Consider the following 24,821-nt stretch of genomic DNA (forward strand, 5'->3'; position numbering starts at 1 on the left):
CAAATAATCAACAACATTATATATTATTTATTTAGCGGGAGCTACATGTTATTGGCTCTAATACGAGGAATGTTCACTGATTCAATAAGAGCGAGTACGGCTATAAGTCAGCTGTAAATACATGTAGAGAACAGAAGAGAAGATAGAGAAAGAAAGTGAGCTACAATAGCACGGACTCTAATTGTGTATGAGGGGTGGGATCATATATTAATGGTGTAGTATATTCTTATAGGTAACTATTGTATATTATATAAATGAGCTATTAGATTGACTATAGATGATTTGGAGCTAGTAGTTAGCTATACTAAACTTACTCTAAGAGGAAACTACACATTAGTACACATCCTTTCATATGAGCTTGGCTTTTGTGGGCCGTCACAAGGAAGTCATCTCAATCGGGCCGAAATAAACACCGTCATTGATCACTCGTACAGACATATCCGAGTTACATATATCGATGAGACTCATCCGTGACGGGTACGTTTAGGCCCGATTGAGATTATCTCTACAATCTTTGTCGGGCCCAGCACTTAAGCCCGTCACGGATAAGTGTCATCGGTGACGGGCGACAAACACGGCCCGATTGAGATGAATTTAAGGCCCGTCACCGATGAGTAGTCTACTCATCGATGACAGGCTTAGTGACGGTAGCCCTACCCGACACTGATGAGGCTGTCCGTCCGATTGAGATGACCTATCCCGTGCTAGTGACATGAGAACATATCTATAGAACAACATAGTTATTACCCACTAGCAATTATTATTAGAAGCTAAAACTCAACATGCAAATATACCACATCATCACCCACTCACAAGCAAGGTTGGAAATTTCGATTATTTCGGTCCCTTCCAATACGATATTACTTCGGCCAAAAAAATTTCAATTTTTCAATTTTTTCATGAATTTTGGTAATATTTGTTCAAATTCAACTGTTTTTTTTTCAAAATTACGGAAATTTCAGACCGAAATTTTGGCATTTCAGTGAGGTCCGATCAAATCGGCCTAACCGATAGGATTAACCCTGCTCACAAGTATTATTCTTTAAATCTCATACAAACATGACACATAATCTATAATATAATATTATAAAGCTCAAATAGAAGTATGTCAAATATCTTCCACGTCATTTTCACAATATTTCAATATTCATCATTTCTATAATATTTAACATATATTCATCAATAAATTCCGTAGCAAAGTGCGAGGTATCACCTAGTGTATTAGTATAATACTGCTAGAGAAACAAAACATGAGTGCTCATCGCAGAATGTTAATCACAAAACGCATTTCCAAGAGCGTAAATAACTTATCTATAAGACTACTCCGTTACTGCCAATCAATTCAATGGCCATACACAGTAAGAAAATACAAAAGGTGGTTACTACATTACAAGAAGCTCATTAGCTACAGGAACGAAAGCTTCCTAAAGAATCCACTGCTGCTTTGCTGTTCCTCTCGCAGCAGCACAAAAGCTCTGTTGTGAAGACTAGCAATCGCCGTATATAACAACTCAAGCTAAGTTGGTTCTGACCATTAGCTCTTCTCATTCAACTAGAGACTTAGCTACAACTGGGCTGCAAGGATCTCATTCCATGTATCTGGTAGTCCAGGAAGGCACCAGTGCAAGCAATCTTGAACTCCCTGCGTGGCTTTGATACTGTACCGCGATATATGCCCTTCATCTCTCAATCGTGATAGTGCAGTTATATCCAAAAGCTTCACCCTTGTTCCCATCACGGCTCCCTCGGCATCGGCGTCATCGGAATGATTTTGGGAAATGCCACTTCCCTTGGCCAAAGGACTTGTATTATCACAGCGACCCCCGGTGTTCCAATCTCCATTGAAGAAATGCCGAGGAGATATTGACCTGTAGAACACCTTCAGTTGTGGGTGGTGAGGAAGTTGGGTATCCAACCACTTAATAACAGTGTGGATGGTGATATTTTTGGCCTTCCAGATGACAGCAGTATTCCTGTTAGTGTTTGGTGCTCCCCCAAGATACATTTCCCACTTGTTTGCCCTTAGCTTCCCTCGGTTCCAGTGGTGACCAGTGTTAAGAACCAGAACATGGAGCCTGTGAAGGTTATTCTTCAGAAAAGCAGGTGGACGATCAAGGTGCATGGCATAACTGGTGGCTGGATCTGATGGATCCAGAGGCTCCAAATCACAGAGTGTCGACGACCAATGGTATAAAATGGTTGTATTAGTTCTTGGGAATCGGTAGGCCCAGCCATCTGGTCTTTTTGCACCCGGAGCTAAGAAAAAACCATACTCTGCACCAACGTCTTCCACATCTAGTCTCTCCTTTCCACCAGTGACCATACACATCATTGATTGAAACATTTGCCTCCCTAAAGAATCACCCACATAAGCAATGGTTTTATCCTGCATTCTGAAATATGTCAAAATTAGAATTCACCTAAATGATTCAGACAATTATATCAAGCCAGTGTCAAGCCAGTGAGTGCAGTATATATAATCCTTATTCATGGATAAGCAACGGCCACATACCTCGTCAAGAACTGTGAGGCCTCAAATTCTGGCATCTCACAACCTTCAGGTTGCCATCTAAATTTTTCATAAGCAAAATCTGTGCGCTGGGTTAGTCTGCAGGCCCAGCTCTCGGAAAGCCATTGTTTACAGCCGAAACCGGAGTATAGTGGTCTGTTGTTGTCAGAAACCCATTTTCCATTTCCGTAGTTACAATCTGTAAGGTAATAAATTGTACATTAGGTGAACATAACACGAAGGACTAAACAACCCACACTATCTTATGTAAAAGGACATTGGCAAGAAAAAGATCTTCTCAACTAGAATGCAAGCATATTAGATCTAGCATGCTCGGAGAAGAAATGGCTCTTCCTGCAGTTACAGAAGATGAACAATACCTTTCTTCCCAGAAGGCGGTGGTTCCCTTTCATCCGCAACATCAGCAGAATCACTTGCTATGGACATCGGTGGTGGTGCATCACTTACTTGCTGTTCTACTTTAACTACTGATTGTGTCAATGTATCTGCATTCGGAAAGTCTTCTTCGGATGATGTATGCTGATCTACAAACTTTGAGTTAGCTACAAAAATTTGGAACAAAATGAGAATAAATATAGGTGTAACATGAAAAGGATGGAGTCAAAATATTTCAGTATGCGTAAAATGACCTGGATGAGCCAAAATCAATGAATCTGGCCGGAGGATTTCAGTAGTGTAGTATGTTCCTCTCTCCCATTTCCAGAGAAGAAACATCATGAAAAAAGCAAGAATGACAAGTTTAAGCTGCTTGCACCGCAGTCCATTTATGCTTCCTAGTCTCATCCCTTTTTTATGTTCTTGAACAACCTTTTTTCTTCTCTTGAAATCCAGTATGACCCTAGGAACCATCCATGAGAAGTTATAAGACAGTTGATGTTTTCATACAAGAAAACATGCAAAATTAGACAAGTGCTACTGTTCCTAATAATACGCACTGTACAATATATTGCAAAGGATTTAAACTGTGAGTTATGTAAAGTAATAAAAAGAAAAAAACATAGAATTTTAATACAGATGTAGGGGCTTAGTTAATCCTTGGGCCAAGACTACATGGCCAACTTTAGTCCTTTTTATCTTTTCTGCAATTGATAGATTACCAACTCAGTTGCTACATGTGTATTGAAATTTTAGGCTTTCTTATATATTTTTTTACACACAATTGAGATACACAATTAGCATTAATATAAACAAAAAAAAGAGAAGAAATTCTACTCCAGTAAATAATCCTGCTAAGCTCCTCTATGTGTACCAAGCAAATAGGATGAAATTAGGATTGCCATCACTAATCTGCAAAATTCAATAAGTATGGTAAATTACGAAGTCCACAGTATGCCCATACTAATGGTGAATCGATGTTTCCTTGAACATCATAGATCAGTTAGTATCTCTCGGCCTTCAAAATGTTTATTCAGTATAAATGTGAGATTTATTCGAAACAACAAATTAACACCATTGTATAGCAGCGCAGCCAAGTTTAGGCAGGTGTGAATCAGATTGGGCACTGATTTCTTTTGCCATCGAGAGATTGGGGATCAGGCAGGGTTAGCATGGGGAAGGAGTATGGGGAGGGGGTAGTTCCATACCTGGACGTGTAGCGTTAGGCAGATAATAGTGGCACCGATGCTGAGAGCCTGGACCACGGCGTGGTCGACGTTCTCCTTGGGCAAGAGGCGGCGAGAGGGGGAATCGTGCTAGGATATCAAAATTCTGAACATCAACAATCCAACATACTGCTATACAATAGTTGAACCACCTTCAAGAAGGTAAAAAAAACTCTCTTGTTATATATGCCGTAATACATTCTCAAGAGTTAGCAATCAAGGTCAATAATGTATATATATTCTCAGTGCATATATCTAAGGGGATAAATATCACAACAATCAATATATACAATTCTTTTAGGGTGAATTATGGATACAACTCAAGAGTACTTACTTAGCTGTCAAATTCAAGCTGTTCTGGACATGTATCAAGTATAATGACAGGGGTATGGGGTCCCCTGGCCCAAAAAATTGCAATTTCCAATTAACATCAAACTTGATTTACACTATATAAGAAATGTGATGGCAATAAGTGGACGATTAACCATATAAGCACACACTAAGTTGATATGGAATTATCCTACTGTCACCCTACAGCTAGTTGCATTGTTACAGCGCCACATCTTATTATAGGCCAGGGGCGGATCCAACTTGGGACATGGGGGTTCAGTTCAGTTGAACCCCCAAACTTTTGGGTGAACAAACAAACAAACTGTTATTACTTGAATTATTTAAGAGAGGTTTAAGGCTATCAAATTAAGGAGGAGGAGGAGAAGATCTAGAAGAGAAGCTAGTAGGGTTCACGAACGCAATCCCGCAAATTCCAGTCCCGGTGGGGTGGGAGAGAGAGAGAGAGAGATGAATCAGAAAGAGGACGCACCAGGATCCCCTCCCCTCCGCTGCGATGGAGATCGCCGCCCGGCCCTCCCCCTGTTCAGCCGCGACTCGTCTTGGCGGCGGCGCAAGGAGGCGAGGAGCGGAGGAGACAACGAGAGGTTTCTTTTTCTTTTAACGCGATACTCGACTACTCCGCCCTTATCTCATTATTTTTATTTCCCACTCCCTTAGTCTCAAAAATAAGTGCAGCTTGATACGTTCACGTCCAACGTTTAATTTTTTGTCTCATTGTTATTAGATAATAAAACATAAATAATATTTTACGTGTGACTAATTTATTTTAATTTTTTCATAAACTTTTCAAAGAGGGACGATCAAAAGTTTTGACACTTATTTTGGAACAAGGTAGTATTTTAAAACTAGCTAGTGCTATTTCTTTATATAACTGGTGACCCATGTATCATCAATACTTAGGAAAAATTTAAACGATTGTGTCAACAACAAATTCCTCATACTACCAGCAACCGCTAACTGCCACTCTACCCACCGCCATCACCGCTCTTTCTCCATGAGCCACCATCGTTCCTCCCCTTTGCCTTTACATGCGCAGCCTTAACCTCTAGTAACCAACAAGTCTTTTTCTTCTCCCCTATCGTGATGCGCACTATTGTTGTTATGGTTACCATTGAGGTCGGAGATGTCGAGCTTGCAGGGACTTTGGAAGGTAGGAGCTGACCCGACGAAGAGCGAAGGCGCTATATCCGGGCTCTTTCTTGCTAGATATATCGGTTATCCAACTGTCGGATGGAAAAAGAAAATGGAGAGAGAGAGAGTTAATGTGCAAAGGGATTACTGAGTCACTGGACTTGGAGATGGATAGAATATGGTGCTCCAAATTAAAATGTAAAGTTAGCTATTGTGTAAATAAAAATGGTTAAAGGATAACGTTATATGAAAACTTGTAAGAATTTTTAAGAATACATAGTATGGATTGTAATTTACTCCTTTTGTTAAAAAAAACGAATGTAGAACTGGTGTGGCATATTATAGTACAATAAATTTTGAACATATGTATGTCTAGATTCGTTTTACTAGATCTAGGTTGGTTTGGTTTTTTATGGGACGAATGAAGTATTTTTTTTCTCTAGCACAATTAAAGATAATTGTCCATTACCCGATAGTCTCGTGATATGCTAAGTATGATTACACCAGTGTACTTAGCTATAACTAATAATCTCATGATATATGATATGTTGATGCACGACGATACATACTTCTACTAATACGGGCTGATTAACTATGGTTAGATAGATTCCTCTAAAAGATGATAAAAATAATACCATCATTTTTCTCAATAATAAAGCATTTGACTATGGTCTTCTTTTTTCATTGTATTATATATGATAACGACATTAGTACGTATTTCCGTAATTCTTTCATATTGTTTTTTATTTTCTACATATATGTTAATTTGGACTAATATATTTCTCATAATTAAATAGATAATACTTCCTCCATTCCAAATTGATATCCTAAATGATCTATATATCTGTGTTCATTCATTAAGTCTATTCGTTATTTGTGCATTAGAGTAAATGGACATTGATGCATGCATCTATATACAAAAGTATTTATAACCCACATGTAATATCTTGATTTGCTATTGGCTAGAAAGTAGTGAGGATGATGCATGTATTGAGTTTGTTGCTAGAGTAAATATAGTATGAAAGAGTTATTAGTTTTTTTTTTGTCTTTATGTATATATGAAATATATAGATCAATTTGGAACGGTAACACGGCTCGAATGGGGCTATTGAGGTGTGGGAGCTTCACAACTTGTCGTTGCTATTCTGGACATCTAGAAATAAGTTTTTACCCGGAAAGTTCATCCCGAGGCACAAAGGTGAGGGAGGGTTGTTAGAGAAATCGCTCTCCAGAAAAGTGTGTGGTGGTCACAGGCGTCATGGATATCGGTGCTCCCATCGTTGATGTCCTCAAGCCTAAGATCTGCGGGGATCCATATTGCCTTCTCATTTAATGCTAAAGAAAAATGGTGATTGACTGTCATTTTGTAAGGTAAGTTCCACGTATATGGTTTTGTGGCCTCCTTCTGTTTGAAGGTTCTTCTCAGCCTCACTGCACCTCAAGCTTGTTGTTAATGTTGTTCAGATTTGGCTAGCCAAATTGTTGTTGGGAAAATCTGTATCCTCCTTTATACTGGTAAACTTTCTCTCATTATTTAGAATGTATATGTAGTATAATCCATGTATATGCAGTTCTCCATGGACATGGCATGGATTTTTCTTGATAATTTAAACAATTTTGGTTAGATTAAGGATAGGAATAGAATTGTCAAGGAAAAAAAACCGTAAGCAAGTGACTGTCCTAATGTTAGTTGTTCAACAAGAGCATATAGGAAAGTGAGAAATTCTACTTAATTTCACTTGCAAAGGATTGATTCTGAGAATCGCTAATGTCAAACGTAAGTTATATGAAATGCCATTGCATAAGTATCTTTTTCTTTCCTTTCCTTTTTACCATCGGTGTGAGCCTCCTGTCAATTGTACTGGGTTACCTTGTCAAATTGTCCATTTACCCCTAGTACTGTATCTCATCTTCAAAGTGTTATGTCCATTCTATATGTAAAAATGTATTTTTTTTCATAGGTTGAGGCTATTGGCAATGACAAAAAGAAAAAAGAAAAAAAAAGTGCAATGGCATTTAGTAGAACATAAATTCGTCCTTGACTACGATTGATTAGAATAAATTAGTTGTTAATGGAAAACACATAATTTCTCAAAAAGTGATCAAGACTAAAAGATTAACCTAGGAAGCAATGCATCAAAGCCTTCATGGGAATCAAGAAAAAGAAATAGGGTCCTGAAAAATTAGAAGAATATATCTACTCGTAAATGTAGAGATCAGGTTGATTTCTATCCATTATACTCCTTCCGTATTTTAATGTATGATGCCGTTAACTTTTTGACAAACGTTTGACCTTTCGTCTTATTCAAAAAATTTATGTAATTATAATTTATTTTATTGTGATTTGATTTATCATCAAATGTTCTTTAAGCATGACATAAGTATTTTTATATTTACATAAAAATTTTGAATAAGACGAGTGGTCAAACGTTGATTAAAAAATCAACGACGTTATACATTAAGAGGGATTATAAAAGATTGTATAAACTCGTGAGTATGTCCATGTGACGTGGCAAACATAGCTCGTTGCCCGCATCCTCTGTTCTTTTGGTTGAGTTGGGAACCCATCCCTCCGGTACGGAAAACGAAGCAGTCCATTAGCACGTGATTAATTAATTATTTGCTAATTTTTTTTTTCAAAAATGGATCAATATAATTTTTTAAGCAACTTTCGTATATAAACTTTTTGCAAAAAACACACCGTTTAGCAGTTTGAAAAGCGTGCGCGCGGAAAATGAGATGGGGGAGTTGGGAACTCCAGGAAACGAACAGAGCCTAAAGAGCAGTTCTAGGGTGGAATTTTGCTCTGCCATATTAATTACCTCGGTTCTCGTTTAGAGGTGAAAGTGTCTACTATCTATCTATAATTTGTCTCTACTGAAATCTCGTTGAAAGGTGAAGGCATCCATAGTCCACAATCTTGGTGGGGTAAATCTTACGATACAAAACGCCTCTAAGTTTTTTTTTTCATATATGTTGGTCCAAAATACTATAAACATGATAACACTGGATTTATGTTCATAGGTACTTTTCATATGACCAGGATTTGGTACCATAAAAATAGATTGTAGGGCAAATTTAAAGTTACTACCTCCGTTTCAGGTCATAAGACTTTCTAGTAATTGTGTCTAGATTTAACATCTATATAAATATAGGCAATGCTAGAAAGTCTTATAACCTGAAACGGAAGAGTTTATTAGACCAAACCGAATCAGGCTGCGTCTTATAAAAAATCAATGAAAGGAGTGCAGAGCAATGGACGAAATGAGCCGAAACATTATTATCACTAGAGGTCTTATAAAAATTTTCTTTTGTTGTATGAAAGGGAGAGAGGGGAAGGAGAGGATGGACGATCAACTTTCATAGGAGTAGAGAGATGGCATGATGGAACAACAGAACTTGGGGAGGAAAGAAAAATCGCCGATCGGTATATCGATCGCTATCTCGATTCTGATTTTTGTTGTTCTTTTCCTTCTCGTCTGTGTGTCTAGCTTAGCTTAGCTGTTATGGTCACTAGAAGGTGTACTGCTTTGCTGTCTACTATGTCAGCAATATCCTTCTTGAGAGCTGGAATATTTATTTGTATGTTGTGCTATCCTCTATCTTTTGTAGTTCTGGTGACTTCTTTTGATTTCATATTGACTTCTATTGTAGTGCTGGTGACTTGTTGATCACGAAAGAAGGTTATTTTGATTTCATATTGACACGTGTCACATATGTAACCATACATTTTGATTGGAAAAAGACCCACACTTCGCCATTACTTGCCAATAAAAATTGCCACAGGTCACCAAGGTGAGGTGATCAAATTCTTAGCGACAACTTACTAAGTCTAAGAGAATCTTGCAACACTTTTTTTTTTGAATCATTGACATATGGGATCCAATTTGTTAGAAGGGAATCTTGCCATAACTATGACTACAACCAAACACCTATCAAATTTGTCTAACCTTAGACATGGCAAACTGTAGCTTACAATCAAATACACCTGTAATTTAAAAGAAAAAGAAAATTTGGCTAGTAAGGGCATGCTCAATGCTCCACCCTGGAGTGTGGTCTCACACCTCCGAAAGCGAAAATTCGTGCCACGTCGGAAGGAGCCGCGTCTCTGCAGGGGTGCGCAAATGCTGCAGGAGGTCTGCGCACCCTTGTCAGAGGCACCACTCTGGCGCCCAGAGGAATCGATGGGGATGCGCGTGGGTTAGCTGTGTCGTCCTATGCCGTCGCTCCAGCTCGCCATCAACTCAAGCTCTCGCGCCATTGCCATCACAGTGAAGGTTGAGGTCGTCACTGCCGTGCGGATCCGGCGAGCTCGAGGCCAGTTGGTGGGGGAGAAGAAGCGCAGCGGCGCATCGGAGAATGACGGGATGTGGTGCATTAGTCCCGGCCATCGCCGCATGGATCCCAGCCGCCGCCTCGATCCGCCAACGCGCCAGTCAATCCGCCACCGCCACCGCTCGATCCGGCGCTGGGGAGAGAGGGTCGGGCCGGGGAGAGGCGGCGCCGCCGGGGAGGGGAGGCGTGGGGAGAGAGAGGCGACACCGGGGAAGAGACCGCCGGAGGGAGAGGAGGAGCTGGAGAGATTGGGGAGATATGGTGAGAAGAGAAGGGGTTGATGTTTATATATGTTTATGATTTTCAGGGGATACTGCAAATATTGGACTTATATACAAATAAAAATAATCTAAGGGTTTAAATGTAAAATGTGACTGACTGACAAATACTAATTTACAAAATAAGATGGAGGTATTTACACTGTGTGAGGCATATCTAGGTCATCATTTTTGCTCACGTGGATGGTGCCCTAAGGTGTCCATGAAGTAAAGTGTTCCTGTGATGTCATTGACACTGCTGTACTCATGTTGAAGCACACGTATGGTGCACCATTCACGTGGAATTCGTACATACGTGCACATGAATAGCTGTTTCAGCCCATTTCTTATTCTTTGCTGATCATCGAGCCACCAGTCGCCTTCGCTCAGTCCTCTCCTGTTGACCTTGTAGCCACGCTAGACGAGCCCAAACTGATTGATATGATCCACGGCCGAATCAACTACTCACATAAAATGTGTTATGATTGTAAAATCTCGAAACAAGAGCGATAATTAGGGTGGTTATACAATTTTGCCGGTAATAATTATGGCTATGTTCATGATCAAGGGAAAATGAGCGAAAAAGTCCTAAATTTTTATCGAGATATCATAAATACTCATGCCATCATCACAAGTTAGAAGAGGACATATATGGACGTGTTAGATTGTTAGGCTGTGTTTGATTATGGGGGTTGGGAACCTCTCCCACACATTACCTAAAAGGGAGCATTGGATTAGCATATAATTAATTAAACATTAGCTAAAAACTTAAAAATTGAATTAATATTATTTGGAAAAATACATCATTTAACCAATTGAAAGGCATGCGTGCATGCAGAAAAACGAGTAAACAAGAGAAACAACATGATAGCTAACCTATTATACATATTAAATCTAACATGGGTTTAATTTATATCTTGTAGGTAGCTCAACTTGCTCTTACAAACAAACTCAGCTTTTGGAGGAAGTTCGACGGGTGGGTTTGTAAGAAAATGGGGATCTTAAAACTAGAGTGGAAATTTGTATGGTTTATACGTTTTGCCCACTATCATGTACAACATTTTCTCTTGTCGATAAAAAAAAAAAACAAAGGGCCTGTTCAGTTTGTAGCCAAAATAAATCTTATCAAATTTTGGCAATGTCAAAATTTTGGCAAGATGGCAGTGTTGCCAAAATTTTAGCAGGATTTTTTTTATTGACCAAATTTAACAACAAACTTAACGTAGACATTCTTTTGACAACTTACCAAAAAAAGGTACAGTTGAAAATGACATCAAAATGAACAGGCCCAAACTCTTATAGCAAAAATAGGGGCGATACCTCCTACTCCTTCTGTCCCATAATATAAGGGATTTTGAGTTTTTGCTTATAACGTTTGATCACTCGTCTTATTCAAAAAAATTTTGAAATTATTAATTATTTTATTTGTGACTTACTTTATTATCTACGGTACTTTAAGCACAACTTTTCGTTTTTTATATTTGTAAAAAAAATTTGAATAAGACGAGTGGTTAAATATTACAAGCAAAAACTGAAAATCTCTTATATTGTGGGATGGAGGGAGTACAAACTAGAATAATATAAATGATTGATTTTGAGCATATCCTTATGTACATCCATGTTCTTATTCTCAATTAATCTAAGCCAAAAACAGCCTGTTTGTCCCTGTAGGGGAGGAATCGATGACTCCAATAATAAGCATCCAAAAAAGTAAAACTCAATAATACATGGGCAAAATGGTCATTTCCGACGACCGGCCATAGCTCTCACACACAGGTCAGACCCCCCAGAGCGACATGGAATGAGACAGCGAAAGCGGAATCTCTGAACTTTTCTGAACTTCTGAACTTTCCGCGTCTTCTTCGTCTTCGTCTTCGTCCTCCTCCTCCCACCACCACTATAATCTCCTCCACTCCCATTCCCTCCATCTCCCCCCCACGCTCGCGAGCTTCGCGGAGTCGGGAGATCGACCGCCGCCTCCCCCACCACACATCCGCCCGCGGCGGCGGGTTGCGCCTGCGCCGGCCTTCTCGGAGTCCCGCCTCTCCACTCCGGCTCACTCTCTCCGGTATGCCGTGGTTTGGTTTCGAGTTTCCCACGCTCTTCGATCTCGCTTGTATCCGAGATAGAGTTAGACTCCACGATGGCGGCGATGGCGAGGGCGTCTGCTCCATTGGCACTGTAGCGCAGGGGGCGGATTGTGTTGAATTACGCCAGACAAAAATCCTTTCTCTCTTTTTTTTAATCTTTTTGGGTTGAAAACGAGATGGACTCGTCTGCGTGAATTTCGTGTATGCTGCTGATACGAAAGTCCAGTTTTTTTTTAAATAAATAAATTATTTTGTGATGTTGTGCGCATTCTGGTATATGATGATCCAATCGGAGGCTTCCTGAAATCGTGGAGGAAATGGTCTTCTCGAAATAGTTGATCAGATAGTGTGTAGATCCATCTGAGGAGTTGTGAACTTGATCGGTTGATTCTTCTCTTGCTAAGGGAACCCGGCCCAGATTGCTGCCCTGGATCGTTCTTTCTTGTGAGTTGAGTTCGTCTTCTTTGCTGTGGTTGATGGCTGTGAGCAATCGAATTCAGCTCTTTCTTGGATTATCTCCCATCCAGTTAATTGAGGGCTCGGTTGCTGCGTGCTACTTGTTCGATCCATCTGTGTTCATGTGTTGTTGATTATGATTTCCTCTTCAGTGCGCAAGATTGACTCGGTTGATCCCTGGATTGGTTTCTTCAGGCCAAGTTTGATTTCTGAAATTTCTCGGGGTTAGTTACTGTTGTATAATAGGATTTCTCCGGCATTGGCCGTTTGGCTCATCAATGAACTGCACAACGCCGTGTCAAATTTGATACTTCAGTTGCTTGAGTTTTCTGGCTTGTATTTTGTTGTTTGATAACTTATTTGTTAATCAAGCCATTCAGATTTTACCTATAAACTTGTTAGATCGATCGCTTGTTGCAAGGGATGAAACCTTGACTTGTCATCTTGGACAAGATTTTCTAATAGAATTATTGATATAGCACCCTATCTTTAGTTCTCTCGCCACTAACAAATTTGCATGTTGCTATTCATAATTAACCATGATAGTCTCATCACTATCTTCTTATCCAATATACAATATTTCTTATCACTGCTGCTCTAACTCTGTTTGCAGTCATGTCATCTAGAATTTAGTAAGAGAAACATTTTCTGTTCAATTTGACATTTCATAATACGTGATAGTGATTTGTGAGAATCAAAGTCAACCATGCAAAACTCTACATTGTAAGCTGAATATTCTTGTTCTCACATGATGTTTGAGAGTCTTACTTATTATCTGACCATTATTAATGAGCTCTGAACCTGGTCTCATAAGAATTGCTGAGTTCGTTTTGAAACTGCCTCTCATAAGAATAGAGGTATATACTTTCATTGTATCTGCACTGCACTGAAAATGCCATAAGTTTGATTATGTTTGGACATGTAGTTCCAACATACTTCCATATTAGATGTGTCTTTCTATATCTCTATCTATGCCTGGTATATGAGTTTTGAATGGTAAATGGAAAATTGGAAATAGAAGGTGTTAATATCTTTATGTTGTTTGGACCATTTTTTTTACGCTTCTATGTTTTTTACACAGTTTATTAATGTATATTTTGAGATAAATTGAGGAAGCATAAAGCTTTGGACATTTCAATCTGTTCACAGGGCTAGCCCAAAGGATTTAAAATGGTAGAGAATGGTGTTCTGGAGCAACCAAAGGGGGTGTCTCGAAATAGGCCACGTGCTCAGTCGAATGATCATCCAGTGAGTTCTTTCTTCCAAGATGCTTATGGAAACTTCTTCATGATTTAACTCCTACCACCTTGATTTTATAAATTATTCCGGAAATTGTAATGTTGTATTGAATCACTGTTTACCACTATTTTTTTTATTAACAAGCAAATATTTGTAGCATGAAGTCCAAAAAATTTCAAACTGATAATTAACCATTTCACATTCATTTATAAGTTGGAGCTACCATAGTTAGCAGTCTTAATTACTAATTTGGTGGGTTGGATTATCTTTTTTTGGAACAGAAGAGGAAAACTAATTGCGTCCTGTGAGTACAATTTGTCTTTTTTTTTTAACTACTAATTCTTGTTGGACATTCTGACTTGTTATGGAAAGGTTGATCCTGGATACCTCCCAGAGTTGACATGGGAACACAAGCTTAGCAATATTGGCTATGATTTGCCATCCTTCAGACTTACATGGAGAGAGACATTCCAGTTGGTAATTCTTCTACTTTATATACATTTTAGCCTTTTTCCTGCTGAAATTCATTGTGGGAGAACTATATTATACAGTTTGGCAGTTCAGAAATTACCAATGATGTTAGTTTTAATCTACTGAATTCTTTGGTTATGCATTCCTCTGTTGTTATTTTAGTTCTAACTGATTCATTCAATGGCTTACTGAAGGTTGGATACTTGTAAATTTTCTAGGCACAATGACATTGAGGTACCTATTACAATTTTCCCTTGCATTAAAATTCATTTCGTCATTGCAGGCTGGCCTTGGTCTTCGTCTTGGCCGACACATCCTTGAAGAAACATCAAAAGGACGTGTATGTTTTACATTTTACTGTGTAGCTAATCATCATTTGGGATGTTAACAATTCCACATGTTCCTTTCTAATAATTTATCTGGATATTATGTAAATGCTTTCTTTGTTAGTTTTATACAGGCTGCTGTGATTGATCCCATGAAGAAGCGCATTGCAAAATCTGGTCAGGGTGTTCCACTTGGCGGCATTGGGTATACCTTCTTCTTCCTGTGTAACATGTGTTTCTAATCTACAAAAGTGTTAAAAGCGAACAAGTTCGTTGTGTCCAGTGAATAATTTTTAATAGTGCTCGCTTCTTGACACTACAGAAGTGCTTGCTTGATTATGAGAATCCACTCTATTCTGCTCTTGTTTATCATATATGTTACTATAAGATAATTCTACTTGCCATCATGCAATGAATTTAGTTTGTTGTATTCAATCTCAGATGTATTTATTTGTTTAGAAAGTAATCAAAAGTACATACAGATCAAGTTCAGTTGTCATCTTGATTGTTGATGTTATGCAAATAAATGAAGCTCGCACTTACACTTCCCAGCATGACAGCATCTAATTGTTAATTATGGGTGAAAATTTCTCTTTGTTTCTAACTGATATATTCACTAAATGGTTGTCATGGCTCAATTTAACAATGTCCTGTTCGATAAAGCTTCAATTCACTGGATTCTGTATCTTCTAATTATTAGAAAACTGTAGTTCAGGAAGTATTGGAAGGAGCTACAAAGGCGAGTTTCAACGCTGGCAATTGTTCCCGGGAACTTGTGAAGAGAGACCTGTACTGGCAAATCAATTTTCTGTAAGTCTTCTATTACAGGCCAGTTCCTTTTGGTAATTACTTTTTCTTTTTAAAACAATAATTCCATGACATGTTTTTAGATGAGGACCCTACTGGATAATATGTAATTTAAAAAAGAAAATTATGTTCAACAAAAGTGAAGAAGAGAAACAAAATAAGAAGCAGAACCAACATATACAAACTAGCCAGACCAGCTGGACAGAATTTGATTAACAGAGCAGCTCTTGCTTTCTGTAATTTTGAGCCAGTTTAGAGAAGCCTCATCCATCTATGCTTTTTTAGGGTTTGAGTCTTTTTTCTTGAGAAACATATGTCAGCTTCATAGACTAATTTGTTCATTAACAGGATCGATATTTAGCAACAGTCAACGTATTGACAGTATCCAGGGATTATACCCAAGTAAATCTTGATCAAATTTCTTCATTCCTGGCTAAATTTACATCAATGATGAGATGGAACCATTCCCCTGAATATTTTTCACACAGAGCACACAATGGACAGAACCAAACACCAATTCATCATACAGCATACGTCCACTGTATATTTCTCCATTATAAAGAACCCACAAGAACACTACAATACTACATAGACCACATGTTACATGTTGCAAGTTTTTTGCAACCATTCATGATTGGACATTTGACTCTTTGGAAGATGAATATGCTACTACTGATCCATCTGATACTTACTGCTCAAGCGTACCTGATAAAAAAAACTGTAATTCATGTGCCTGGATCAGTTTGATTTACCAGAAATGAGAACTTCAATAGTTACATGAATATGTATTGAGTGGTGTGTTAAAATGCTCTCTATAACTCTTTATTGTGTGCTGTAGCCATGCATTATTTGTTAAGATCAAGCAGAGAATGAAATATCAATATGTTTCTTTCTGTATGATAGTAGTGTTTTAGTACATTTTATCTTTGTAATTTATAGGCGTTCATTTCCCGCAAAGATGGTAGAAACTATTCCTCAGTGCTGCATCCTGGGAAACCAGATTTGCCAAAGTAAGTTTATTGATGTTTTTCAGCTTTTGATTTCGACATTAGTTGCACAATTTCCCTTATATAATATGCAATAACATTTTACAATTCAATTCTTTCGTACATGAAAAATTCCTTAGAGCTTTTTAAATGCAGAGGAAGTAACATTTCAGGAATTGGATCCTGGGACTGGAATATGAGTGGACAAAACTCTACGTACCACGCTCTTTACCCTAGGTCCTGGACGATATACAATGGTATTGCTGTAACAAATAACAATAGGGTTTACTTCCAAGCGACTACTATTCTTTTTTCTAATGTTGGATTTTGCTTATTAGGAGAACCTGACCCAGATGTCAACATAGTGTGTCGTCAGATTTCTCCAATTATTCCACATAATTATCAACAGAGCAGCTATCCAGTTTCTGTATTCACTTTCACAGTAATACTACTTTCCATGAGATACCTTCAATACACTATTTTAGTAGGTTTTAAATTTATTATATAATTTATATTGCTCAACTGTACTCAAGCAACCATATTTAAAAATTTCAGGTAACTAACTCAGGCAATACGGCTGCTGATGTAACTTTGCTTTTTACATGGGCTGTAAGTTCCATCCTTGGATATTGCACTCTTTGTAGAAATTTCCAATAGCTTTTATCATGAGTGCATATTTATCCTTTTCAACTCTACTCTGTTTCTGAACCCCTTCAAACTCAACATGTGTTTAAATATATCCAGAACTCTGTTGGTGGGAAATCTGAACTAACTGGATATCACTCCAATTCCCCTATGATGTAAGAAATAATCAATATATTTTTTTTCAACTTATTTTCCAGTTTGTAATCAATGAACATCTGTTTTATACTTTTAATATCCTTATGAACGACAGAGAAAAGGATGGTGTGCATGGCATTCTGTTACATCACAGGTAAAATTTGTGTGAAATACATGCTATCTCCTTTTGACTTAGAGTTTCAGTGATGTAAACTTAGACTTAGCCCTAAACAAATTTCTATTTGTCTAAATGACATGTACGAGAGCAGAACAGCTAATGGACAACCACCAGTTACTTTTGCCATAGCTGCACAAGAGAAAGAAGATATTCATATCTCGGAATGCCCTTACTTTATAATATCTGGAAGTTCTGATGCATTTTCAGCAAAAGACATGTGGAATTATGTGAAAGAGGTTTGTTGAAACTTGCACGGGTTACTGCACATCAGATATTGGATGCAAACTTGCAAATTGTGCCATGCATATAGGAAAAGCAATCTTAGTGACATGCACTAGACAGTCTGAAGATTTCAAGTTATTTTCACAACATTTTTAATTGTGTGTTGCTTGTTTTGTTGAATATCTAATAAATAAAAAATAAAAGCAATTGGTAAAACTGGAAGGTGGAAACATTGGCATTTCAAGGAGATATTCAACATTCCTTTCAATGTTTGTATGGAATAGTTTGCATGGAATTTTATCTTTTATATTTTCAGAAAAATTGATCCTTAATATTGTTCTGTCAAATAGCAGGCAGTTTTTGGAACTATGAAACAATGAATTGTTAGATGGAATCCTTTTTGGAGTAGTTGTATAACTTTCACAAGTTACTTAATGGCATACAAAAGTTCTAATTCAGTGGAATTTCATTTTTTGAATACTTCATCTGTTAATTTTTACTTAGTTTCCTAACATTTGCTGAAGTTTGATCACTCATATATACAATATATAGATGGATATGTGAAAATATTGAATTTTTTTGTAAAGAGTACTTTCATAATATCACAATTGTTAGTATATTTTTTTGTAAAGAGTACTTAATGTTATAAGTGAGGGTCAAGATTGCATTTGAGATTGAAAAATCCAACACATCAAGTATAGAAGAATAGAGGTGGTACAAAATAAATTCTGTTGCACTTTTGTCTTCTTGCTTATTCGCAGACTCTTAATTGCTTTGATTAAATATGTCAAGATTCGAATATTCTGTAAATTAACCCTATTTGAATTACACCATATTACAGTACTGTCAATAAGAAACTGAAACAACTTCCTTTCCATTTTGGCAGAATGGATCTTTTGATAACCTTGATCTCACCAAAACATCGATGTGCTCAAAACCTGGATTATCAATAGGGGCAGCTATTGCAGCTTCTGTTAAGCTGCCTCCCCAGACAACCCAGAATGTATCATTTGCACTTGCCTGGGCTTGTCCTGAAGTGAAATTCTCCAGTGGAAAAACCTACCATAGGTGAGAGTAGCTGCTGAAAAAAAAAACTAATGGTTAGAAGGACAAAAGACTAAAGCAATCTGAAACTGATTTATCTCCTGGCTTTGCAGGCGTTATACGAAATTTCATGGCACGGATAATGATGCAGCAGCAAGCCTTGCTCATGATGCCATTCTAGGTGCAATTCAGTTCATTGCTAACACTATTGAATATATTCAGTAAAATAACTGTATTTCATATAAACGCTCAGCATGATTCTAAAACATTGCTCATAACTGGATGGTTCAGGATCCAAATGTTAAAAGATTATGTTCAAACTATTAATACTGGCTGCTGGTTGAGAAGTGAATCTCTCTTTTTTGTGTAAAAAGGTGTGAATTGCTAATACTGATATCTGCTGGTTTCTAGTTTTTCTTACATCCAAATATGTGAATTCAACATTTAAGAATAGAATACTATTTGTCAGTAATTTTCACTGGGCATTGTTGTTAATAATGAAATCATGGTTTCCATACCCTCAAGCTTTATTGTGAATGCACCAGACTAGCTGGATCACAAAGCCCCAAGGAAGCTGTTAGCTGAGCTGATTCTTTATCTCGCTTATACTAGGTTAGTTACAAGCATCGACATGTGACACCTACTGACCTTGCCTTGACCAGGCAGTCTAGCACAGGTTTTAGACTCACTTTGTGGTTGTTGCACTATGCTAAGTATATCTTTGAGCTGCTGTGAAAAAAGTTGTTTAGTATCTATTATTTGGTTAATAAATCATATTGAAGTTCGGCAGCTCATTTTTTCCAGTTGTATTCATATCATATTTCATCACGTATGTTATACAACAGAAAAAAAATAGGGTTGTGCATTAAGTTTGACAGTTACCGGTGTGGTTTCTGAAAATCCTTTTTTAGGCAGACAATTTGATTCAGTAAACCAACAACATTACTGAACTATACCATCTCCAAATGCACCAGGCAGCTCACCCATCTTGATGAGATCATCCTACTCAGGCATGCTGCTATATGCTGCAGGTCTGCATGAGATGCGTGGTTGCATTCTTCTTGTAGGCCACTTCGCTGCGGGCTGCTAGATGGTACTAGTGCTAAGCCATTTGGTACCTGAGCAATGAGCATTGCTTGCTATAATGCTATTTTGTTGGATTGTTGCCTTAGTGCTGGTGTTTTTTGACACTTTTGTTAATATGTTGATGTAGCATATCAACTCTTAGCTTGTGTTGTCATAAGCAATTTTCATTAAGTTTGTCAGTATGGTATTTACCAATGCCAAACCGGAATAAATTGGCATTACTGATACCAAACCATTTTTTTTTAAAAAAACACCATATGCACTGAGCTAACAGTACTATAATACAAAGCTGTTTAAAATTTGTCTCTTGAGTATTTAATGTATTGGCAGTGTCATCTTGCCAGATGTTATTGTAGAGGAAGGGACACCATCCTGCTTTGACTGTTCTATTAAATCATATTTCTTGTTGATTTTTGTTACTGAATTCATCTATCTTACAAAATTAGAACATAATTCTTGGGAAAGGCAAATTGAGGAGTGGCAGAATCCTATTTTGCAAGATGAGAGGTTTCCTGACTGGTATGTTCTAGCCTCTTCCTATATACAAACCACCTGATATCCGAGATTACTGAATACTGATGTATAGTATATGAACCTTTATACCACAGGTACCCGGTCACACTTTTCAATGAGTTATACTACCTTAATGCTGGAGGAACTATATGGACTGGTACTCATCCACTACTCTTTTAACCTTTTTCTCATTGAGGCTATGTGGCTTTCTTGAATATTAATGTATGTATACTGCAACAGATGGATTGCCACCAATTCAAAGCTTGACAGGTATTGGTGAAAAGAAGTTTTCTCTGGACATGCAAAATGGGGACGCTGATGATGCCAATGGGATAATCCCACGGAATAATACTGCCAGCGACATCCTTAATCAAATGGCATCAGTACTCGAGAGAATTCATGCATCTATGGAATCAAATTCTGCCATAGGAACAACTTTACTTCAGGGTGAAGAGAATATTGGCCAATTCCTCTACCTTGAGGGCATTGAGTATTATATGTGGAACACATATGATGTTCATTTCTATGCATCATTCTCTCTGATCATGCTGTTTCCAAAACTCCAGCTCAGCATTCAGAGAGATTTCGCTGCTGCTGTTTTGATGCATGATCCTGAAAAGCTCAGGATGTTACATGATGGAAAATGGGTTGCGAGAAAAGTTCTTGGTGCTGTTCCTCATGATCTTGGGCTATATGACCCCTGGTTCAAAGTTAATGCATATACGCTCTATAACACAGATCGATGGAAGGACTTGAACCCAAAGTTTGTTCTGCAAGTTTATAGAGATGTGGTTGCCACAGGTGACAAATCCTTTGCTCGTGCTGTTTGGCCATCTGTTTATATGGCAATGGCATATATGGAGCAATTTGACAGGGATAAAGATGGGATGATTGAAAATGAGGACTTTCCAGATCAGACTTATGATGTGTGGTCAATGGCTGGTATAAGTGCGTACTGTGGTGGACTTTGGGTGGCCGCTCTTCAAGCTGCGTCAGCCTTGGCACACGAAGTTGGTGACAAAGCGTCTGAAAAACTTTTCTGGGACAAGTATGAGAAGGCTAAGTCTGTTTATGGCAAGTTGTGGAATGGTTCTTACTTCAATTATGATGATGGCGACAACATAATGAGTGCATCCATCCATGCGGATCAATTGGCTGGACAATGGTATACATCACAAATCTGTTAACTCTGTCCTCTTTTTAACATTATTTTCTAGTTTTGAAGTCATGTCTAATCAAATTAACAGGTGTTTGCTTATGGCAAGGGAGGAAAGAATTTTAAACCCTTTCTAATTAATGTTTACGTACAACAGCCACTCCTAGTAAATATATTTAAGTTTGTCCCTGTATAGATCGTGTACTTAAACTAGCTTTTGCTGTTCAATTATTTACCATATACTAATATTTTATCAGATTCTAGGTATAGCATGAGTTATTGACAATGTGGGTTGGAACTCTTACACATTGTCAATATCTAATCATATAAAAGGGGAAAAAAAGCTCAGTTGGTTTTCAATAATAAGTTATACTGGATACATCTTTGTTGCTCATTCATTGTGCTTTATGTATCAGTATAAATTTGGTTGTACAAAATAAAAAATGGATCCTTTTATCATTGCTTAATGACTTCTATAATTTTGGCTGCTAAAAAAAAAAATCTCTTGTCATGTCAAATACAGAAGCTTTTCCCCGGTTATTATTTACATATGGAGTAACAAACAGACATGCTCTGAGTAAGATAAAATCATATAGTGACAGAATACTTGTAATGTAGTTGCAAGACAAGACATGATCACTGTATCTTCCATGTTTATGTTTTTTCCATCGCTCAAGTTCAAGTGTTGTTGCCCTCACGTTTCTGCTGTGGCATTTTCTTCTGCTCACGTCACTTTCAATACTAATCTCATTTAATTAACTTCTTTTTCCAGGTATGCCAAAGCTTGCGGTCTCTTCCCAATTGTTGACAAGGATAAGGCGGAAAGTGCACTAGAAAAGATATATTCTTTCAATGTGATGAAATTCAAGGATGGTAAAAGGGGAGCAATGAATGGGATGTGGCCAGATGGCACAGTGGACATGTCCGCAATGCAATCTCGGGAGATATGGCCAGGTGTGACATATGCACTTGCTGCAACCATGATTCAAGAAGGCATGGTTGAGAAGGGGTTCAAAACAGCTGAGGGGATTTATCATGCTGCCTGGTCTCCAGAAGGACTTGGGTGAGTATATTTATATATGAACTGAACTTTCACACCTATATGTTTTACTACTATGTGAGCTAGAGCCATTAATAACATTTTCCCTAAAAATGTTTATACTTTTTGAATTGGAAGTTTGATACTAAATCACGACGTCATCCCAACTTTTAATCACGTATAAACTAAAGGGATGGATACTTGAAGATTTTACACTCTTGCTATGTCGTTGCGCCATGCTTTCTAAGGTTATGTTGGACAGATATCAATTATGATAGGATGCTACATGATTCAAATAATAACTGAAACTGTAGTTGCTTAATGAATTTAAGCATGTATTTTCTAATTACCAGCTAGTTCAGCAAACATGTTATTGGAGGCGGTTATTCACTGATGATCCTACTACTGTTTTTTTTCTTTATGATTGTGCAATTTCATCCTAATGCCAACTTCCATGAACTTGTTTAAACACCAACAAATTGAATGTTCAGGTACTCATTTCAAACCCCTGAAGCTTGGAACAATGACGATGAATACCGATCGTTGTGCTACATGCGCCCTCTTGCAATATGGGCCATACAGTGGGCACTATCAAACCCAAAACTCCACAAGCAGACTGCAGATATCCCACAGGACTCTTTCCCAAAGAACCAGTTCTCGTATGCTCGGATTGCGAAGTTGCTGCATTTACCTGAAGACGAATCGCCGAAGAGTTTCCTTCGAGTGATTTATGAGATTGTTCGTAACAGGTATAGGTCCTGATGGAAGGGCAAATATGCTCCTTATTGTTGGGTGTCCATTGGCCGTATTTTCATTGTTGGTTGAGAACATTTGTTGCTGTTGATCAGCACACTTGAGTATATAGTTTATGATAATAAAACTTTATTAATCGTGGATATATGTTGATCATGATGGTGCATGTTGCCTTGTCATGTTCTAGTTCTGTTCATCAAAGGGCCAAAATATGTTGTGATGATGCGAAATATTCGTATGTTTCCTCTTCATCTGATTTTTTTTTGTTTTGCTCCAATAGCTGGCGTTGTTCATTTGGTTAGTAGCTTTAACATTATTGACAATCTTAAATCTAATGAAAATGGTCTGGTTTGTATCCGCTACTAACAAATAGATTTGAATAGGATGATTGAATTCGATGTCACTAGTAAAATGCTACAACTAATAATTTCGAACCAGATGCTCTCCATCCAATCAGCGAGTTTTGAGTTTAATAAAAATCTAATGTAACCTCAAATTTATGTTTGGTACTACGCGGACAACTCAGTTATGGCGATTTAAATTTGGACTCGTCTATATGGTTGATAACACAACATAATTTTTTCCAGAAATTATCTTTCTCCTCAATGCAATATATCTAAATTTAAGTCATAGGGAGTACTATTTTTCCTGTATGGGATACACAACACAGCATTTCTCAGCCCAACTTAAGAGTGGCCAAAGCAGAGCTTTAACACTCACTGTTTAAAATTCAATCAAATGCCTGATATATTTGATGCATTCAACATTATTCCAGTTGACGATCATTATTTCCAGTTGACGATGTCAGCCAAATATTTCTAAAACGCAACATAATGGCCGACCGATTAAACAAATATTCAGATTTGCTCTCTGATTATTTAAGTGTGCAATCTGCAAGCATGTCTCTGCATAAGTGAAAGTGAGCTTAACCAGTAATAAATCAATAATATATCTGCAGAACAAGTCATATACGACGGAAACAAAGACGTCCAGTTGAAATATTTTCACAAAAATAGGTGTCGAATACTTCTTCTCGTGGAGTGACGACGTCGATCTGTACAAAAAAAAAATTCTCTAGGATAATGCAGAAAACATAATCTACAATAGTATCAAAGCTTCACCAAATCAAACAGAGATTATTTAATTGACTTTGTTTGTTTGTCCTTGATAACCGATCAGTAAGCACAACTAGAGGTCACATTCATGATGGCATCGATTGGAACTTCTAAAAAAAATTTGCAGTTGAAAAAAGTGAGGAGTATGCACAATTAATTAAGCTACCTAAGGTACCTATGCACAATTAATAAAAGAAAGAACCAAGTTACAAGATGACAAAAGCCAGCAGCCATCCAATGACTTTATCAAAACTAAAACAAATACTACGTCCTAATGCTTCATCTTTCACTGTCTAGATGGCAAAAATATGGGCGATGTTCCCCCAATTTCAGTATTAGAAAAGGTACAGTATTT

General features: G+C 37.7%; 2 protein-coding genes across 10 annotated transcripts; one reads left to right on the plus strand and one right to left on the minus strand.

Annotated features, from left to right (window-relative positions):
* Window positions 1-1,192: 1,192 nt before the first annotated feature.
* LOC4350170 (protein trichome birefringence-like 16) lies at window positions 1,193-5,068 on the minus strand. 3 transcript variants are annotated; one of them, XM_066305470.1, is made up of 6 exons: window positions 4,952-5,068; window positions 4,114-4,283; window positions 3,160-3,368; window positions 2,890-3,049; window positions 2,513-2,708; window positions 1,193-2,393 (listed from the first exon to the last, which is right to left on the minus strand). In XM_066305470.1, exons 4-6 carry the CDS (start codon window positions 2,954-2,956, stop codon window positions 1,565-1,567), a joined length of 1,092 nt encoding a protein of 363 aa, XP_066161567.1. In that variant the 5' UTR covers window positions 2,957-3,049; window positions 3,160-3,368; window positions 4,114-4,283; window positions 4,952-5,068; the 3' UTR covers window positions 1,193-1,564. The 3 variants fall into 3 exon arrangements, with proteins under 3 accessions (XP_066161567.1, XP_015618006.1, XP_015618005.1); XM_015762520.2 differs by having other exon boundaries at window positions 2,890-3,054; XM_015762519.2 differs by having other exon boundaries at window positions 2,890-3,072.
* A 6,945-nt stretch (window positions 5,069-12,013) lies between these two features.
* On the plus strand, window positions 12,014-23,496 carry LOC4350171 (uncharacterized). 7 transcript variants are annotated; one of them, XM_015761849.2, is made up of 20 exons: window positions 12,014-12,273; window positions 13,901-13,999; window positions 14,363-14,467; window positions 14,745-14,801; window positions 14,912-14,992; window positions 15,498-15,597; window positions 16,534-16,604; window positions 16,737-16,837; window positions 16,919-17,022; window positions 17,136-17,189; window positions 17,325-17,380; window positions 17,476-17,514; window positions 17,630-17,774; window positions 18,647-18,828; window positions 18,918-18,985; window positions 20,337-20,409; window positions 20,499-20,560; window positions 20,644-21,568; window positions 22,332-22,622; window positions 23,090-23,496. In XM_015761849.2, exons 3-20 carry the CDS (start codon window positions 14,421-14,423, stop codon window positions 23,358-23,360), a joined length of 2,727 nt encoding a protein of 908 aa, XP_015617335.1. In that variant the 5' UTR covers window positions 12,014-12,273; window positions 13,901-13,999; window positions 14,363-14,420; the 3' UTR covers window positions 23,361-23,496. The 7 variants fall into 7 exon arrangements, with proteins under 7 accessions (XP_015617335.1, XP_066161444.1, XP_015617334.1 ...); XM_066305347.1 differs by having other exon boundaries at window positions 14,922-14,992; window positions 15,488-15,597; XM_015761848.3 differs by having other exon boundaries at window positions 14,922-14,992.
* The last annotated feature ends 1,325 nt before the right edge of the window (window positions 23,497-24,821 follow it).

Source organism: Oryza sativa, chromosome 11, assembly GCF_034140825.1.
Source record: "Oryza sativa Japonica Group chromosome 11, ASM3414082v1".
NCBI classification, from domain to species: domain Eukaryota; kingdom Viridiplantae; phylum Streptophyta; class Magnoliopsida; order Poales; family Poaceae; genus Oryza; species Oryza sativa.

Coding starts and splice junctions, on each gene's coding strand:
- LOC4350170 (XM_015762519.2), bottom strand. CDS start 3,313: ATGAGACTAGGAAGCATAAATGGACTGCGGTGCAAGCAGCTTAAACTT. Junction 2,709..2,889: donor ACCGCCTTCTGGGAAGAAAG/GTATTGTTCATC, acceptor ATTACCTTACAG/ATTGTAACTACGGAAATGGA. Junction 2,394..2,512: donor GCCTCACAGTTCTTGACGAG/GTATGTGGCCGT, acceptor GACATATTTCAG/AATGCAGGATAAAACCATTG.
- LOC4350171 (XM_015761848.3), top strand. CDS start 13,922: ATGGTAGAGAATGGTGTTCTGGAGCAACCAAAGGGGGTGTCTCGAAAT. Junction 14,468..14,744: donor GGAGAGAGACATTCCAGTTG/GTAATTCTTCTA, acceptor TCGTCATTGCAG/GCTGGCCTTGGTCTTCGTCT. Junction 17,775..18,646: donor TGTGGAATTATGTGAAAGAG/GTTTGTTGAAAC, acceptor CCATTTTGGCAG/AATGGATCTTTTGATAACCT.